At 37.5% G+C, this 20,415-nt stretch overlaps 2 protein-coding genes across 6 annotated transcripts in view; one reads left to right on the forward strand and one right to left on the reverse strand.

Annotated features, from left to right (window-relative positions):
- Nucleotides 1-5: 5 nt before the first annotated feature.
- LOC105284483 (intraflagellar transport protein 56) lies at nucleotides 6-2,915 on the forward strand. Its single transcript, XM_011348031.2, has 7 exons — nucleotides 6-258; nucleotides 393-922; nucleotides 1,278-1,527; nucleotides 1,608-1,817; nucleotides 1,884-2,190; nucleotides 2,284-2,524; nucleotides 2,603-2,915. The coding sequence occupies exons 1-7, from the start codon at nucleotides 256-258 to the stop codon at nucleotides 2,712-2,714; spliced, it is 1,653 nt and encodes a 550-aa protein (XP_011346333.2). The 5' UTR covers nucleotides 6-255; the 3' UTR covers nucleotides 2,715-2,915.
- Nucleotides 2,916-3,382: 467 nt separating this feature from the next.
- Nucleotides 3,383-20,415, reverse strand: part of LOC105284482 (prominin-like protein) — a 32,902-nt gene continuing 15,869 nt past the window's right edge. Inside the window, exons 2-17 of one of the 5 annotated variants that reach the window (XM_011348024.3) lie at nucleotides 14,869-15,136; nucleotides 14,255-14,607; nucleotides 13,930-14,051; nucleotides 13,821-13,844; nucleotides 13,201-13,212; nucleotides 12,329-12,624; nucleotides 12,079-12,228; nucleotides 11,785-12,000; nucleotides 11,096-11,651; nucleotides 10,857-11,015; nucleotides 10,652-10,773; nucleotides 9,667-9,717; nucleotides 8,243-8,404; nucleotides 7,816-7,905; nucleotides 6,584-6,694; nucleotides 3,383-6,337 (exon numbers count right to left, since the gene is read on the reverse strand). In XM_011348024.3, coding sequence (XP_011346326.1) covers nucleotides 6,325-6,337; nucleotides 6,584-6,694; nucleotides 7,816-7,905; nucleotides 8,243-8,404; nucleotides 9,667-9,717; nucleotides 10,652-10,773; nucleotides 10,857-11,015; nucleotides 11,096-11,651; nucleotides 11,785-12,000; nucleotides 12,079-12,228; nucleotides 12,329-12,624; nucleotides 13,201-13,212; nucleotides 13,821-13,844; nucleotides 13,930-14,051; nucleotides 14,255-14,607; nucleotides 14,869-15,136 — 2,705 coding nt within the window. In that variant the 3' untranslated portion in view covers nucleotides 3,383-6,324. Of the gene's footprint in view, nucleotides 6,338-6,579; nucleotides 6,695-7,815; nucleotides 7,906-8,238; nucleotides 8,405-9,666; nucleotides 9,718-10,651; nucleotides 10,774-10,856; nucleotides 11,016-11,095; nucleotides 11,652-11,784; nucleotides 12,001-12,078; nucleotides 12,229-12,328; nucleotides 12,625-13,200; nucleotides 13,213-13,820; nucleotides 13,845-13,929; nucleotides 14,052-14,254; nucleotides 14,608-14,868; nucleotides 15,137-20,415 lie in introns of those variants that run through there. The other 4 variants (XM_011348025.3, XM_011348028.3, XM_026970522.1 and 1 more) reach the window with 4 other exon arrangements.

The raw sequence follows: 20,415 nt of genomic DNA on the forward strand, positions 1-20,415 counted from the left end.
GATGCAAATGGAAATTTTGAATAGTTTCAATTCCAATGGATAGTGTCCGCTGAGAGATGGAATTTTTTAATCATATTATTACGTCACTTTGCATTAATAAAATCGTATATCTCAAATGACAAATTTGTGTCAACGTATTACACTATTTTTAACATGCGATCGCAGCGCTCGCCGATTGTTATGCTCCGATTATCGCTTGCCAACGCGTTTGGAAATAATCAATAAACTGACGTACGTGTCACAACGCAATAGAAAATGGTAAAAATACATCATCCTTACTTTTATAATCGCGTCACATAATATAAATATTATAAAAAAGCGTTGATATATACGAAGAATAATTTAACATGACCTCATGACGATTGTTTTACAAATCGATTTTTCATGCGTAGATTCTGTCAAGAGCTAAGCCAGCTTTATCGGACGGTGTGGTCCGAACATCAGCGTTACGCAAGGAAATACCAAAGCTAGAGGAGTTTTTGCAAAAACGCGACTATACGGGGGCCCTGACATTATTGGAATTCAATAGCAATACTAATAGTAATTTAGAAACGGACCTGTGGATAGGATATTGCGCGTTTCATTTGGGCGATTACAAACGTGCAGCGACAGTCTATGAGAATTTGAGGAAAAAGGATCACATGCCAGCTGATGTCACGACAAATCTGGCATGTTGCTACTTTTATTTAGGAATGTATCCCGAGTCACAGAAGATGTTGGAAGATGCGGCTGATAGCAAATTAAAAACTAGATTGTTGTTTCACTTGGCTCACAAGATGGGCAATGAATCGAAATTAATGGAGTACCATCAAATGCTGCAGGATGTAATTGAGGATCAGCTCAGCCTAGCTTCTATTCATTATCTACAGGCTCATTATCAAGAAGCTATTGATGTATATAAAAGAATTTTGCTGGACAATAGGTTTGTAATATCGCATATAATAATACATTTCTTTTACATTGTCAAGAGGATTTATAAAGATATCTGAATTCCTTCAATTTTTTCACAATAATTTCTCTGCTCTACTCTTTGCCCAAGTCCAGAAAGAAAGGTGCCAAGAAATGTGACTCCACTGTATATCCCGAATTGTATTTCCTTACCCAGCTGCAAGAAAATTCCAGGTGTCTGTTTTTCTTTTCCCTCTCCTGTTTCTTTATTTACAAGAATTCTATCTCTTTCTTTCTTTCTTGGTTTTAGTTCGTCCTCATAAAAATTCTATTTTGCTAGGGACAGTCTCATAAATTTAAATAACGAATCTTATAAACATTTCTTTCAGGGATTATCTAGCTTTAAATGTATACGTAGCTCTGTGCTATTACAAGCTGGATTACTACGATGTAGCTCAAGAAGTGTTACAAGTCTACTTACAAAAGTATCCAGATAGCGCGATCGCGATTAATCTGAAAGCATGCAATCATTTTCGGTTGTACGATGGGAATGCGGCACAGACTGAGATGAAGCAACTCATTGAAAAGATATCGAGTTCCTTCAGTTCTGGACATGATCTTATACGTCATAACACAGTCGTAAGTCTGTTTAATTCTCTTATGTTTTGCTTCTCAAGCTAGTATTTTTAGTATTGTATGATATTGGTTTTCGTATTCAGGTATTCAAAAACGGTGAAAATGCTTTGCAAATTCTACCGAATCTGGTGGATGTCATACCAGAAGCCAGACTTAATCTAGTAATATATTATTTGAAACAAGACGACGTCAAGGCGGCCTATGACCTGATCAAAGATCTAGAGCCTGCGGTTCCACAGGAATACATCTTGAAAGGCATAGTTAATGCCGTTATGGGTCAGGAAACCGACTCTGTATGTTATGTCGCTGTTAAAGCTTTAGTAATTCAATTTGTTGAAACTTATCGCCGAAATTTCTAGCGTGACAGTATCAAAACGGCACAACAATATTTTCAACTGGTGGGTTCTTCAGCGTCAGAGTGCGATACCATACCTGGTAGACAGTGCATGGCCTCCTTCTTCTTCCTATATCGGCAGTTTGACCGCGTCCGACTATATCTCAATTCGATAAAGACATACTTTTCCAATCAGGATAACTTCAACTTTAACTACGCCCAATCGCAAACCGGAGCGGGCTACTTCAAGGAAGCGGAGGAAGCTTTCCTCATGATACGTAATGAAAAGTATAAGAACGATTACATCTATATTAGTCTTCTGTCGTATTGTTGTAAGTATATATGTATACTATATACTATATTTGCGTTAAAATTGCAGATTATGTCATTTAATAATTGTTTAATGATTACTATCAACTTTGCAGACATAATGAATAAGAAGGCCGAACTAGCTTGGGAATTGTATCTGAAAATGGATACGTCGGTCGAATCATTTAATCTACTTCAGTTAATAGCCAACGCGTGTTACAAGGTAGGCGAATTCTGGTACGCCGCTAAGGCCTTTGATATGCTGGAACGCATGGATCCGACTCCTGAACATTGGGAAGGAAAGCGCGGCGCGTGCTGCGGTACTTTTCAATACATCGTCGCGGAGAAGTTACCCAAGTATGTCTTTTGTACATTCGTGAAATCAAAATCGCACATAATCATCAATTAATTGACAAGTTGTATTTCTCATCGCAGAGAGTTGCTGTCAGAGGTGATACAGCTTCTTAAAAACACGTCAAATTCCCAAGTAGAACAGATAATACGCGTTATGCGTAAATGGGGCAAAGATAACAGAGCCAATTGTTAACATATCTTCGAACGTTATCGATTCCATTCAAAAGTGCCTTTTACGATAATCGTTTTATAAAATAATAATAAGCAAAAATAAAGTAGGTAATATGCTTAATGATAGTTGTATGTGATACACCTGTTTTAATGAAGAGTTATAATATATGTATATATTGTATTTTATGTGCATATATAAATATAAAATATCAAAAAATCCTCGATATACGCAAAAATGTAATTACATTATTATTCTTAGTTGAATCAAAAATTTGTAATATAAATTAATAACACGTTATTATCGATTTAATATAAAATAGATATATTTAAACTGTGGTACACTCATTTTTCAATATAATATCAATAATATATAATATTAATAGTAATAATAATTAATTTTAACAAACATAATCGGCGAATTGTAAAAACACCATAGTCAATGGCAATACTATCCTTACACTTGCGTCCTCGATTGATCCTCAAAATGCGAATTATTTCGGAAAAACTGCGAGTATTTCTTAATGTGCGTACAAGACAATTTGTGTCTGAGTCACAATTTATCACAAACATCCTCGGTGGAATGGCTACTAAAGGTTCAGTACGAAAAAAAAGAGGAGCAATAGGCAAAGGAAGAGGATACTCGTCCCAGAACGTTAACGTTCCGGGAAATTGAGCAGACAAGAGCAAAATACTCTAACGTTTAACCATTCAATGTAACAGTATCATGACAATGAAAGTACAAACTCTTTCACCAATTTCTCACCGATGAATCAGACTGGAAAAACGGATCTATCGAATAATTCCATTATGGACACGATCGTATATACGAAACTTTTCAATTTTGATTGATAAATGTATGGCAAGAGTGCCCAAGTTTTGTACCCAAGAATCGTATCGATGTTTTCTCCAGTCCAATCCTGCTGATTTCGAACTTATGTCATATCTACTTCGGAAAAGAGTAAATGAACGTTTCTTCTCGATCAACAGCTCGTTACATCGCATCCACTCGACACGTTCGCGAACGCGGAGAAAAAGTGCCTGATACGAACCATCGGTACATTATCATTGTCATTATAAAAATAGCACCAAGGAATTTCAACGTCCTCGCATCTTTTTTTTTCGGCGGAATTTTACGCGCACTAAGCTACGGATTTTTATTTGTGGGACATCTCGCGCACTATTGACGGCACTCGTTCTCCGAAACGCGCCTCTTCGTGCTCAAGACGATGGGTGTAAGAGCTTTACGAGTCCATACACACACACACACGCACACACTATTCCTGCTATTACATTCCATTAATTTAAAAAACATCATTGTTCCTTCGAATCGTGACGCATACATACGTTGTGTCGAATGTCGATAGACTAAGACGTAGATTCAGTAAGACTATGCTATGAGATTGTAAATATGGTAATAGTACAGCGGGGATTTTTGCAAAAATTTTACTCGACTGTGAATGCGACAATTCTCTCTCTCTCTCTCTCGCTCGCTCTCATTCTCACTGCGCTTCAATATAATACGTGAAGGAAAGGAGTGACTTTAGCAATCTTGATTGCCAATACCCGATCGGATTTAATGACACAAACAGCTGGCGCATTCTCTACCATAATGTATATGCGTATCAAGAGTATCAAAACAAAATTCACAATGTGCCATAAAGTTTTCAAAAGGAGATTCGAAATGATTTCTGTCACAACAAAAGCATACATTTTCTAATAGCACGATTGGAAAATGCGAATCTTGTTTTTATACTTTCCACCTTAGTTCTGTACATACGCGGGAACAATTGCCAGTTAGAGTGTCAGTTCGATCTCACTCTCGATCATCATTTCTCAATATCCTTCATAATATCCCTTATGTTCGAGTTACAGCAATGATTTCGTGAAACATTTATTAGTTTCTTCTTTTTTGGCAACAATGTTGTTTATGTAAGTTTATGTAACATTAATCTTTTCAAGAAAGAAGAACCTGTTTGCTCGCGGTATACATTTTTTAATGGACATAGGTGTTACTAAAAGAAGTAATCTACCTTGAAATGATGAATATTCTAGTAATCTAATTGATTTCTTCTTCAAATGTGATATACGTTGGTACGACAAGAAGCAGAGAGCTTACAGCTTATTACGGTCTACCTTCATGTTCTCTCCTTTATAATTTCTTTCACTTTAAATGTTTCTAGATTTTAATGAATTTAGCAGTATGATGTGCTATTAACCGAAAATTTGTAACGTTTCACTCAAAGACTCTGCTTAACGAAAAATAATTAAAGAAAAATTTAATTTAAAAATTTCTTGGCTGTTTGATAAATATGATGTTTGCAATGATAGTATACCGTGTAGATCTTTAGATTCGTACATGAATCGAACATGCACGAGTGAGAAACATTTTGAATTTGTCTTAGCAAATTACTGTACTCGAGCGGATATTGTAATACACAGACATTGAAGAATCCATACGTGCGTAGATCTTCGAATTAAGCGTACAGGCATGATCTACGTGACATATGGATTGCCTCGGTTTACATCGATAAGTTATACTATAAGAGAGTAATACGAAAACAATTACTTAAAAATTCATGTACATAGAGTATTTATAATGGAACGGCCGCGCCGCTCACAAATTCTCACAAATTCCGTTCGCCATGATGAAAGTGGCACCGGCGGAATAAGGATCAGTTTCTAATGTAATTTTGTTTTCCTCTGCTAAAGACGAACGAGATTTCCGAAGTAATAAACTCTTTTAGTGTGCACGCACGGCACGATGTATGCCTTCACAATTACATGAATTATGTAAATCACATATGTGTCGTTTGGCATTTTTATATGGCTTAGTGCTTGAAGAGATGGATCGAAAATCCGACATCAATAACGCCAGTTTCTTCTCGAGAAACGCTAAATTGGCAGCATTAATAATTTGTGCTACACAGTTCATCTGACACGAGATATGCGTAGTTTTTCATGCCGCGCAGTCTTTGCATGTCGTACAACGAAGGAAATTGTTTGCTTCTTTCGATTTCCTCGTTTTCCTTCGATCGATTGTTCTTTACGTGCTTATTCTGACTGATGAAATCACTGGCATGACATTATCCAGATAAAAATCTAAGCACTTAAAAACTTATGCTTTTTCCTTCGAAGAAAAGAAATCTCCGTGCCAAACTGAACATATCCGAGCATACCTATTAGCCTTTAATTAGAAAAAGAAAAACCGGAGAGACTTTGCACATTCTCCGATCATCAGTTCATATTTAATCTGGAACCATGTTCTAGATTAGATAGAACCATGTTCCTTCCGCGGTATCGAAATATACACGAGTGTTAATTCTTGAATAAAGGAGGAATTTATATATGTCGCATTTACGTCAATTATACACTACTCACATTCCACATAGAAAGAAAAGAAACGTCGCGAAAGGACCATTAGCCTATCTCAGTCTGTATTAAACTTGGTCTTTAGTTACTTTTGGTGTTCGCACAATCCGTGGCACGCTCAGGAACAACGCAAAGGATTATACGTAGTCCCTCTTACATCCAGATTTCTCTCTCTTCTTGAGCGTTCGCTTGTAGCTGCGCGTGAGGCTGTGCGTTGCCACGCTGTTCAGCGCTGCTTTTGTGCATGCCACGGCACTTGTTTCCTAATTTCTATCCCTGAAACAGAAAGAGAGTTTTCCTTCATTTTCAAATTTATCACGAGAGAGAGAGAAGCAAGTTGGAGCAATATAATTCAAAGTTTCATTTGAAGCTATTCGAAAAAAACTGTTTAAAATGGAAGTTGCTTTAATTAAAGTAAAAATTAAAATTTTACAAACATAACATTTTATTATTGTAAAAACAATGCTAGCTTTTCGGTCTGTATGACAAAACATTATCAGTAATAAGTATGTTAATGCTTACCCTGGTCCAGGATAGTAATAAGGCGGTGGTCGTTCATATTCAGTGCTTAAAGGCGGAGCTCCGGCAGCTGGTTGATACCTTGGCGGACCACCGTTGGGGAAATCCCAATTTCTGTAATAGCAGCATTCGTCAATTTAATAATTGCACGTCCAGCTGCATAGCGTTTATCTGCAGTCAGTAGGTTTATAGCATTTGCATTTCCTAGTATTATACTGATCCGCTCAACTCTTTCGGCTGGCCGTCACGTAGAGTTGGTACAAGACACCCGGCAAACGGGTCTGGCAGTAAAAGAGCTAAGCACGCGTCTATCGTGTCTTTGCCACAGTAAAATGCCTTAGCGAACTAACATATGATACAGCAGCCGCTCAAGCGAAATCAAAGTAAGATGGTAACTCGATTGAAACATCCCGATTACGATTGCAAAATATATTCCTGACAACGTCGGAGTGGACATGCTTCTCCGCGGAGGAAACTCGTAAGGTACCTTCAAGCTAAATTAACATTACAGGACAAGTATTATTCAAAGTTCATCGACGTATATTGTATCAAGCGCGTTTCCAGAATGGAGAGGAAACCAAACGATCAGTTGGACCGTACCTCTGATGTCTCCTGCTTGTTATATACCTTGCGGGAAGCCTAAGTTCTCTTGCAAGCTATTTGTGACATGGCCAATTAAAAACAGAACGAACACGAATGTAGAAGAAGGAGAAACACTTGTAACAATAGTCTTACGACTTACGTGCAAAGGCATATCGAGAGACGCGAGAGGTCGACCCTCCCGCAGGGTTCCCACTCACCTGGAAATAACCGGGAGAAGAATCGTGACCATCGGGGTTGCACCAACATGCGTCAACATAATATTACATTTAACAGTTGGACCGTAGATTCCTAATCAGGACGCGCATTAAGTCGCGGATAACTGTTGCGTGTTCTTTTCTAATAATTCAGGAATAAAAGCACGAATGTCACATGCTCTAAGCAGGATTGCGCACCGAATAAATATGAATTGTTTTCTTATTTTTCAGAGTCGACACGAAAGGACCATTAATCGAGCTTCAACTTACTAACAAAAATAATGCAGGATCATTTGATGAGTGGGAACCCTGCTCATGTCGGGCGAGGAAGTTACAAAGAGACTATACTGCCAGAGAGACGCGGTATACTCAAACAAAGTGAAAGCGTTACGTTTCACAGAAAGCTGTTTTATGATTATTGCTCTATTAGAGACTTACTGCGACTCTAGTGATACGCTAAAGATTTTACTGTGAGATTCTGTTTTGGAAGGGGCGGTATGTTCGCGGTTTCGCCACGATAGGGTGAAACTGTAAAGAAATAAGACGTAACCGATGAAATGAATAAGTGAGGAAAGAGGGAGAGGGAGAGAGGAATGGGATTTCGGAGGTAGCATTACGCAAGTAACGTCACTCAATATCACGTTAAATGCTATTTACAGTTTAGAGTTGCAATCTTATTTGAGCTATGTCTTGATATATATACATATATGATATATACATATACATAATACATATATATATATATATATATATATATATTATGTCGATAGTAAAAATATCGAAAAGTAAAAATCCTATAATTTCCTACAAAATTGCAATTAAGGAACACGAGAGATCGCCTTGAGGACAAGAAAAGTCTACTCACTTCGGCGCCAAGTCGGAATATCTCGAGTCATGATGCGACGTACTCTGATGGGCGTCAGGGATCCTCTCGCGCTCGCTATATCCTACCGCCGGGCCGTCGTAACTCTCGACATAAGCCGCGGGATGATGTCTGCCATGAGAAACGTGCTTCTTGTCATGAACGCTGCAATCAAACGCAACGCTTTCTTAAGACGTCATCCACCAAGATGACGCGAGCACTCGACATGCGAGTTAGAGACCAAGTGCCGCACACTAAGCCGCGCAGGTGTATCAATTAAAAACTCTTTGGATCAGTGTCTCCCAACTTATCTCGAGCACGGAACTCTTTACAGAACTTCACTTCATATGATTCTGATTATGATTTACATTTTATTATAGAGACCTGCGGAATAATACCATTTGGGAAACACTTCTCTACGTAATGTATAGTAATCCTGAAACTGCACACGAACTCGCAAAATGATGCATTGCCCTTAAATACCTAGCAGATTACAGCGTCACTGTGGCTTTCTGCTTCCTACAATGACAATCAGCTACAATAGACACAGTGAGCTTAAGCGTAATGGAATTATATATCGAACGGAATTGATTGAGATAGGAAATAAAATTAAAATTTAATTTTAATTGCATTTTACGCGGAGAATTCTTTCGTTGCTGATCCATTTCAATAAACTTTGAGTTTTCTTTCTTTCATCAATTATTAATTTAAAAGAAATACTTATTTTCATGATTGATCATTGTGCAAATTCGATATGTTCGACATTCGTGCAGCTCTAGAGTTGAAAAATATAATATTTTCCAGACGACTATGTAGCCTGCTGTGCCTAATCTAAAAAGCCGTTATTTATTCGCATTTTATGTTTTTCTTAGCAAAGCTTTTCAACTGAAACATTACTGCTACGTTAGTAATGGAATGATTGAAGAAGCCCAAAAAAATAAACCTCCGAGCATTCAAAGTTCAACACGCAACGTATCTTACGACATATCATATCAATCGAATATGTTACATTTTCCTATAAAGTATACTATACTATACATGCAGTCGTACTAAGATACCAAGTACATTCAACACAGTCTTAACGTAAGAACAATTATAATGTAGTTACATTCTTTTCTACTGTTTTCTGTGTGCAGTGCAGTGGCTCGCTTTCTCCTTTTCCTTGTAAAGAAAAGAGATACAACAGAGCATATTCTAAGAAGTAACAAAGTTAGTCTTAATTGCCAGAAATTGAACCACTGTACAATATTCAGTGAGCAACAAGACATGGTAAACGTTGTGTTATTTCGAGCAATTTCTGTCGCATTTGCAGAACTCGAACGATAAGTTTTGTGTGTGTGTGTGTGTGTACACATGCGTGTCACGTATGGAATATACGTATGGAATATACGTGCGAGCATATTGTGGCTTTGTCGTGGTATACTTACTGAGCAAGGGGTATGTTATCCCTGTCTGCGTATGCGTCATACAAATATTCACTGTAACGGAGCGTGTTAGCGGTTAGATTCCAACAATCATTCCACACATTAGACGACTACTTTAATCTAAGCTACTGCGCGACCGATGGGACTGCGTTTGATCGGTCTAAGAGAAAGACAGATTAGATTTAGTCTCTCGTTGTGGCGTTCAAAACCAACGAGGTATATTTGCAATTTAATATTGACAATGAGATTTAATTTAATAAATTAAGTAAGAAAAATGATAATTTTTAAGTCACTCTACGGAATTATCCTCGTTGATTGTTATATTAAAAGAAAATTATTAATTTGCATACTTGACGTAAGAAAGTTCAAACTGAAAACTACGCAATTACGCGTCTCACGCTACCTTGTCCGTTTTGGACAGACAGGACTGCCCGAATATTTGAAGCGATAGGTTTTTAAGGAAATTGTTCGAATCCGGAAGCTTCTTCCAGGTTCGAAAGGTTCCCTCGTATCAAATCAAAGAACAAGGACATGCCGACTATCAAAAAAGATGTTACAAAGCGCGAATAGGTACATGCTATGGTATGTGGAAGCTCGAAAGTGGCTACGAGACGGAAATAAAAGAGTAAACTCAGTAGTTTCTACATAAAGAGTGCGCAGAGGTCCGTTGTTGTACGATAAAGTTCACAGAGAAAAATAAAGAGAGAAACTCTCTAATATCACGCGTCACTGACTCGCACATCCTGTTCCTTTTGTATTTATTTAATCGACGCTCGGGACTTTATTCAACTTTAATGAACATTTATTGGATAAATGACTTGATGCACGATATCGACAATGGAATCTACTGAAGACACAGTATCCCAAGTATCGTCATGCACCATAAATCGAATTAGAATTTAAAAAACAATTAATCGGGAAATACGACTTTTAGGAATATGCCACAGTCGTGGATTACTGTATCCGCAAGAAGAAAGAGGAAACTTACGCCTCGACAAGAGGTCCTGGATACGGATCTGACTTTTGGTACAGGGCACTCAGTTTCACGCAGAGCACTATCGTCGGTATGAATAGGATCAGGCACCAACCGACGCTCGCCCAGAAGCCATTCTATATATAAATGCAAATGGAAACATGAATATTAATTTTTAGCGAGGCTTTTGACACGTAGAATAAAGTGACATTGTACTTACGAATGGATCCAGAATCTTGTTACATCCTGCCACGAGAGTGGCATTGTAAGCATTCGAGACGGGAGCGCACCTTCCAATCTTGTCAATCGCGGAATCGATCACGTGCTCCAGGAATTTATCCACTTGTTGCAAAAATGCATTGCCAAATCTGGTTGCAAGCTGTCGCAAGCATATAGTAACAGACATAAATCACATTTGTCAGAATATTGCAAAAGTGCGAAAGAAAGAGCGATACATACGTATTGAACATACTCTGGCCCGTCTTTATTCAAGAATTGCTGCGCCTTAGTGACTTCATCCACTAAATCATGAATAGCGTCTGCCATTGAACTATGATTAAACTTGATGTTCTCTTGAAGCATCAATGCGTTTACACTCAATAACTCGCTACGCTGTGCCATCGGCATGACCAAGTCTCTATGATAATGTTCCAAGTCATGCGCGTTTTTCTCGAGACTCAGTTTTATATCTTCCTGTCCCTCCGGCAATTTAGCGGAAACTTCCAGTAGCTGTTTGGCAAGGTGCTCCAAGTTAATATTCGTGATGTTTTCGGCAAGCAGCTCGGCGTACTGATAGAACTTGATATCGCTGAGACCGCTCCGCGCCAGGTCATTCAGCTTGGATCTCGCACTGTCCTTCAAAATTACCACACCGGGAGAGAGACTAATCTTGCGACGCAGCTGTTGGATCGTGTCATTGATATCGTAACGTCCGGCATACTCGCGCAAACTTTGAACGTCAAACACATTTTTCAAATTTAGCACGTTGTAAAGCGTCTCGTTTTCGTGGCACTTGCTGTAACGAGAGGGCCAACAGAGTGTTAGGTATTGGCAAATTTCTTCTGAATGGATGGATGCGTATGACTAAGGAATATTGTAAGCCAAGTCCCTTCTTGATAGAAAGCTAAAGTAGATAAATACATACTTACGTAACGATATAACTCATATTGATGTCCGCATTCGGATTATTTGGATAAAGTATTCTTTTGATTTGCACAAGCTCGTCCACCAACTCAAACATTCTGTTGTCTCTCGGATTCTTTAAAGGCTCGCAGATACCGCGTTGTGCCATAACACCGGTTATCATATGAGCAACGGTTATAACCATCAGAACACTTGTCAAAAGGAAGATGATCCACACAGCCCTATAATTTCAAGCGTTTTAACAGTAATTCAATCTAACGATAGTTACTTATATATTTTATTTTGTGTGTGCAACTTACATCATGAGAAACCGTGCACCTGATCCTTTATTACAGCAATCGTCTCCATAGCCGTCCGGGCGCTTTCCACAAATACCGCAGAGAAGGCCACACGTCAAACACATTAAGACAGTTAGAAGAATACCAGATATACCAAGACCAAGATAGTATCTGGAATGAATATGCGTTTAACAAGACTATTATGTCATAATGTTCACTGTACGTCCGTTGTCCGGATAAATTTATCTCAAGTTTATTCCATGCAATGTACCTGTAAGGTGAATACTGATCTATATTGGTGCGGGCAACTTCTAGATGTCGAATATAAACTCTATCTATATCGACATTTATCCTGTCGATTAGGGCAGTCATATTATTGGCGACGCTTGCCAGGTAGTCACAAGCTCGTCGTATACTCGCACTCACGACGGGAATCGTTTGATTAACAGCGTGCTGGATATCCTTTTGAATCTTCAGAAACGTCTCTCTACCTTGACTCACTTCTGATACTATATTACTTTCCATGAGCACGGTGATGTTATGTAACGCGAACGTAACATCCGGCAGCTGAAAAGCATCACACCAATATGCTTTCAATCGAATATTAACAAAGTTATCGACAGCATTTATCACACAAAATAGATTAAAATCTTCTTGCCAGATTTGTGAAAAAATCTCGTGCTAAAATGCGATTTCTAAAACATGCCAGTTATTTATTACATTCAAATTGTATGAAAAAAACTAATATACATAGTCAGATCTTAGTAGAAGTTTCAGAATTATCACAAGTTTATTCTTTAAAATATATTCTTTAAAAATCACAAAAATAAAAAGATATGACATAAATATATTAACTGCTACATTTTTGTTAAAACTAAGTTAAAAAAACCCTTTCTTTTTCTTAAATATATTTTAAATACATTGAAAACAATTTAAAACACACATTCTTCTTGTGTAATCATCTTCTAATGCAAAATTATTTAAGAATGTTTTTACTTTGGCATTCAGTAAAAAAGTGCATGTAATGTGATGATGTGCAGATTACTTTGCAAGATTAATCAAGTGTGATGCAAATAAGTAAATCTATGTATATATGAAATAATATACACGTAAGGAAAGTGCATGCTTTTGCTTACAACTTACAGATGCTAGAAGCTATTTATGGCAAGCATGGAATCAAATAAATTTATACGATATCTTCCTTTTGTACACGCAATGTGCCAGAAACTGTAGTTTTTTTATATTCATATGAATATTTCGCAACAAATTTTGATAAATAAGATTGGCTTTTTATTGATCTCTATGATATTTCTAATAATTATACGAATCTATATATTCCTTACGTGACGTAGCATGCAATATATTTTATTTATTATTTTTTGAGATTTAATTAAATAAGACATTAAATACCGTTTATATTATAAAGATCGATAGTTAATTCTTTTGATACAGTTTGATTCAATTGCTCAGTGAAATTCGTGACATTGACTTTTATATATTTTAAGAAGCTTTGTTAGAAGCAAACGAAAGCCAAGGCAAGCCTTGTACAGATCTACCGTTTCGATATACATTTACGAATCACGTTTTCAATGCATTTAGACTTTGATGTAGCATATCAACAATGAGAATAATGTCCAAAAAGCTCGAAATTTCATCTTTTTGAATATTTGTATTTCATCATCATTGAGCATCGAGGTCTAAAAGCATTTTTGTTAAATGTCATAATAATGGAAACGGGAATTTCTTTTAATATAAAATCATACCTTTGGGAAGTAACGATCCATGTACTGCGTATAAACAAGGAAAACGCTTGTCAGGTTAAGTAATTAGCTAAATTAATACTTAAAATGAAAACGATTAGAGCCTAGTTACCTTATCAAAATCTACTTGTACCGACATCCGATTCACTTTGTAGTCATGTAGAACGCGCTGGCAATTATCGGTTGTACACGCAGCCAAAGTATGAAGAAGATTTTTCTTGACGCCTCGAACAACTGAAAAATAGATTAATATCTGATTTCTAAGACTGTTATTCGATGAAATTGATTTATTGCAAAAGCAGCAAGTAAGCAGTGACGAAACATAAACTTTAAATAACAATTTCAACAAGTTACCTAAAGCCCTAAAATATACCAAAAGTAGCTTGACTTTTTTTCAAATTGAATATAAATTTAGTTCTTGGTTGGATTGTACGTACCAATATCCAATTGACTGGCGTTTGTTCGTAATTCCTGCGTTATGTTATTCATCAGTCTTAAATCCTCCCTGATCGACTCCAAGCCGGTAACTATATCGTTCAAATTTGTTAAGGAGACGGCGTGCGAGTATTCCGCCAACTGTTCTGTGACGATTTTACCGCTGGCCTGCAGAATATTGTTGAGCGTAACTTCCAGCTCCTCCGAGTTTGTCTTGAGCAAATTGTCAATCTCTTGCTTTGTAGTGTTTAAGTAGAGCTGGACGTCTTTCAGACTAGTCTTGGCGTTATTCGGAAGGTCCTTGGTTCCTTCCTGCATGTATTCATTTGTCACGAAAGCGCATACCACGCCGAATCTGAAATTATTAATTGCCACAATGTGTCTACATTTTATTTCACAAGATAGAAGTGGCAAAATAAAGGAAGGCAAAAAGTAGAATTTCATTGATCCGTTTGATATGATATTAATGGATATTAATATAATATTTGACGAAAGTAGATTACGTTGTACGCGGGATGATTAAATTTCGAGAAGAATTTGATGAGAAGAAGAAGCTATATCATGATGGCTTGGCAACTTTTCTGAAAACAGAAAAAAATCAATAAAAATAACTCACAGTATAATGGTGGCGACTCCGATTAGAACGATACTGAGCATGATCTTCTTGCAGTGATCGTGTTTTTTGTCAAAGGGCTGACTGCGAGCACCGCAATGTCCTGCGCATCTACAGCAGCAGAAAAAGAGACCCGCGCAAGGAAGAATAGCTGCCAGGAGGAGTCCAATCAGGGCGAGGCCAGCCAGTCCTCCATAATGGGTAACTATAATCCTCCATTCCTTAAGAGGATCCGCGAAAACCGGCGCACCATTAACCAGAGTGATCATGCCTGCAAGCAAATGTATAATTGCTAAATCTGTCATTTATCGTTATTGTGAAAGTTTATAAGTAGAAGACAGAGAAGGATCTATCAGATAGAAGTGGAAAGAAGGGGAGATTAGATTCAATTAAGTAAGTTACGTGTTACACGTTGTAATACGTAACAAGTTGTCTAAATTATCTTTCATTATCTGCATTTAATGTGGAGTTAATCAATTTCTAAGAGACGATATCAGGTAAAATCTATTCGTAGGGAAGATAAAGAAGGTGCGACATGTGAACGCGCGGTGCATAAAAATGCATGGTGGAGCTACGTGTTCAGCTCCATCGGGAACAGCTGATGATGGCAGCGTCCTTTCCCGGTGGGGAGGGTCGGGTTGAGCGGAACGAGGACGGGTCGAATGTAGGTCAGAGGTCAGGGCGCCGGAAGGGTTGCTGGGTCGCAACGGAAAACAGCGGAGACGAACACGGACAGCGAGAATTTATCTGCCCAGTAATGTAAGCCAAGGAAATGGGTCAGAGCCCCGGTTGACTGGTTGGTGGCTGCGTTTCAGATTGCTGGCTGTGGCCGTAGCGAGCTGAATCGATCTACATCCGGTGATCCCCATGCGCTTTTCCATCAGCACACGCACGCACGCGCGATGTAATCACGGTTGTGGGTCGCAACAGGATCACGGTGGATCGCGAGGGATGTCGCATGCACCTCGCCAGGCAAAGATTATGTCTTCGCGTATCGGATTTTCGGGGAGTTCTGTGAGCAGGATAATGATCCAAGAAATGCTTGGATCAATCGACGCGACATGCTGATCGATTCTAAAAGACGGTGATTGGATTTATATAACGAGATCGTGTGCATCTGGATGCTCCAGTTCGTTCCAGAAGCCATGTTGATCGCGAATTACCGGTTGCGCATTCAATGATGCGTGAAAGGATCCCTTTCTTTTTATTGAGTTCTTTCCCACGAAGATGTTTAATGACCCAATGCGACGATAATCGAGTATGTACTGCTGTTGAATGGAAAGTGTGTTTTATATTTTAGGCAAAATTGAAAGACCATTTCTTCATATTCAGATATAATTTTATTCATCAATGTATCCACCATGTTTATCGATCAGCTTTTGCCATCTTTGAAATAGTTTCATGATTTCGTCCATGTAGAAAACTGGCAACTTCTACATGGACGAAATCATGAAACTGCTTGAGATGGTTTTTGCAGGCTTCCGGGGAATCGAATTTTTTCCATTAAGAGTTTTAAAGAGACCGGAACAAATGATAATCCAAAGGTGCAAGGTCCGGGGAATACGGTGGGTGAAGCAGGACATCCCAACTAAGTTGCACCAATTTTTGCCGGATCGCCAAAGAGACATCTTGATCTTGCATTGTCATGGTGGAAGACGCCGTTACGATTGATCAATTTCGGACGTTTCTGCTCAATTGCTGCTTTTAATTGTCCAATTGTGCACGGTAAACATTTGAAATAATCATTTGATTGTGTGGTATCTATTTCCAGCCCAAGCTATTTCTTGCCAAAAATAGAACTTTGCGTTCAATCTAATATTTCTAACTTGTCATGAGATTTTTTTATGGATTAAGTTAAAGAAGTCTTTTTTCTCGTTGCTCGTTATTATTTAGAAGCTCGTTGACCACTATGTGTGTCTATAAATCTATAAATATAGTGTAAAAAGAGAGAGAGAGAGAGAGAGAGAGAGAGAGAGAAAGGCACAAACTCTACCGTGATAAGCAGAAAGGTGAAGAAATATGTTTTATAGAACATAGCAAAATCTATAATTCCCTTTTGGCGCGGAAAAGGACGTTGATGACGTTGGCAGCGTGCAACGACCGCCTGATAAAAAATTATCTCTTTATTGACGTCACCGTAGTTGTGCAATAAAAAATAATCCCATTTGAATCTGAAATTCACTAAAGATATACGCGTTTTTGGATACCCATTTTTGCAGTTCTTTGAGCACATTACTGATACATACGAACAAATACAAATGTTTTGATAGATACAATCGTTGTGAAAATATATTTTTAACATGCTTTACTATGCGATACTGCGGCTCTACTTTGTTGTATGCGTTCGTGGACAACTATACGTATTACGGAATCATGTTACACAGTCAATTCTTCTCGGAACTATACATATTAATTCTCGACGCTCGATTCACGAGTATGAGATATGTTGGAAATGTATTATGGTCGACAAGATGCATGCTTTCCCGTGCTGAATTTCAAGAAACTAGGACACTGATTCGACATGAGAAACGATTGCTCCAAAAATTTGTCCTCTTTCGTGTGAGAAACGACCTGATCCTCGGCACTTGTTCGCGCTTCCGTGGCGATAAATGACCTCCCCGCGCAAGTTTATATAGTCACTAAACTTGATCAAAACCTACGTATCTACTAAAGGCTTCACATTTTTTGTGATCAAGTTATTCGTTCTGCGAAATATTGTATTTATATTGAATACATTTCGGTGTATCAGCATAGAAACTGATAACGTGTCTTTGATAATGAAGCAAACTCGAAGCTGACAATCAAGCCGATCGAGGAACATCTTTCCAACATCTGCTATGCAGTAATGATGCATGATGAATATTCCGTTGACGAACAAGCAAGCCGGTGCAATCGTGTAACTCACGGTGGACTCACTGTCGTGCAGGTAAGGGTTTCGATCGATTTTCCCCAGTCATTGACCTCCATGGTTACATTAATGCCGCCGTCGCCGGCGTCCTCATCGCCGCGTGTGGGTTTAGGTCGTGGTCTTTTAACGGTTCCTACATTACCACGTGTAACTGTCAATTCTCTCCTTCAATCTTTCTTCGCATATGCAAAAAGCAAAGACTTTAATGACTCCAAATTCTTTGTTTCTACGTATTCCGCAGTTTTTCCAAGTTTGAAATTTAAGATCAAATGTAAATCGTATGCAATTCTCTTGCAATAGAACTGCAACTTAAATGAAACTGCGATGGAATTAGAAACATTTGTAATTAACAATAACCGATTTTTAGTTAATAAAATTAAAACAGGTAGCTAGAATTGAATTTATATTATTGTATAAATTTTATTAAAACATGTTACGATATAACTGGAAAATGTGAAATATTTTGTCTGTCTTGTTATTAATATTTTACAGTCGATAATTTCAGCATTTCGGCTATTATTCCAATGAAGAAATCCATTATTAGCAATAAATTAATAAATGTCGGTATATCGAATATTCTGATTGAAAATTATGCCCCTTATCGGTTATCTTTTCTAATTTAATTTAATTTTTTAATTTAATTTAAGAACCAAATCTGTATCAAAAAACTACTATATACATAGAACATTTTATAAAATAATATTACGAGATAAATTTCGAGAACAAGTTTTATAAATTACATAAAGAAGTGTCAATGTCTTTTTTAATCAGATTCGGATTAAGTCAAATTAATCGCGATACTTCTCGTTTTATTCGGGAACCAGCATTATCCGGAAATGGTGGGAAAACGTTTGCGCGATGCAATTAAATAGAGATTAGTCGTATCCCATGATTAGTTACTAATTGCGCAGATTTCTCGTAATGAGGTCATTCGTAGCTTTTTGCTAAGTCAATATGTAATAGCTATGATCTATCGGAGCAATTAAGCCGAGAATACTGAGGCAAAATTAGCAATCAAATGCCGTCATCGATTGGCTGGTGTTGATGTGAATGTCTCACGCTCCGTCGACATTAAATTGAGAGCCTCAAAATAATCGCACTCGGAATACGATCTTACAGGAATATGTATCTTACACCCGTACATACGCGATTGGGGCGTATGAAGCATAATATAAAAATTCTTTATAAATGAAAATCATAACAATATCAAAAATCATGATAAATACAGAGTATAAATTGTTGAAAAGTTCCGAGTCAGTTGCTTCATGTGCTTGACAAATACTCGTATAGAATTTTTCTACAATCTTTCAAGGTATTGCATAGATCTTGAACAGAATACTTAAATTTGTCTTAAAATTCGTACATCGCACAGAGAATATATGTAAGAGATGATACAAACGAATATGAGACACAACAATATCATCAGAGTGTTATATCGATTCTATTTTACGCATGTTTCTGCCACGGATATAGCACGCAATATTTTCTTTTTTTTTTTTTAGTTTTTGCAACATCGCAATCGTCATAATTATCTTCATATCTTTTAATGTTGAATCAACTTTTACTGTTAAAACGATGTTGTACTATACTTTTTCTATAAAACTATGTACCTGGCATCTTTTTGGTACCTTTTTTTGAAAAGTTTTATCGGATATCCGTGTCATGGAAATGCGATCGTCGGTGAATTAAATTGAAAATTTCATTCAGGATCCGTAATTGACAGCGAGAAAAATGTCGGCGAGTTGAAGTTGTATTATAGAACGGAATAGGTAAGTATATCTCTGCGAGTGTATGTACGTACATACTTGTGCAGAATAAAAATTCATGTTTTCACAATAATATCTCTCTCTTCTTTCTAGTAAATGGAATTACTATTCTCTTTATCTGCATCGCATCTCGATTGAAAAACGCAGTATTTTCGGTTTTCACTCAGTACTGATTTTCGGTAATTCTTTCACTTTAGGTAATTCATTCGAGACAATTACCAGGATTGAAGCAGGTAAATTTAGCTTTAAACCGCGAGTTCTCACGAAACTATCAAACATACTTTATTACTTGCATTACTTACGGCTTAGTGTCCTTATAATTGTACTAACGATTGATGTCCCAAGAGGAAAGTTCATTTCTGTACCGTAACCATAGTAAGACATAATGACGACAACAACTGCGGTACCGTTGTACTTCGTCATGATTGCATTGCACATTCCCGCGAATTATAACGTATATAACGATTACGTAACGTATAGTATCAATTAGTAATCAGCAAATATTTAACGCGAAATATTACTCTTTAACAAAACGCGATACAAGTAAATGTTGAAATGTCAAATAAAGAAAATAAAGCTTACAATTAGATCTATTTGTATCACGCTGAAATATTTTGGAAATGTTTCCTTTGCAATGTGATTGTCATTTTATTTTTATTTTATTTTTGTTTCTAATTTGTACATATAATTCCAAGGGCAAGTTTCCATGATGCGTTACCAGAAATGGCATGTGTTTCCTCTCCGGACGTTGACTCATGGTCTGTCTAATTGCTACTCGAGTGTTAATTGACTCTTCCCGGAGAGTTTTTGGGAGTTTGTCGGGGCTCAAGAAAAATTCGACGCGAGAGGTTGACAGACTCTCAACTTTGACGAAGG

Source organism: Ooceraea biroi, chromosome 6, assembly GCF_003672135.1.
Source record: "Ooceraea biroi isolate clonal line C1 chromosome 6, Obir_v5.4, whole genome shotgun sequence".
Taxonomy (NCBI): Eukaryota; Metazoa; Arthropoda; class Insecta; order Hymenoptera; family Formicidae; genus Ooceraea; species Ooceraea biroi.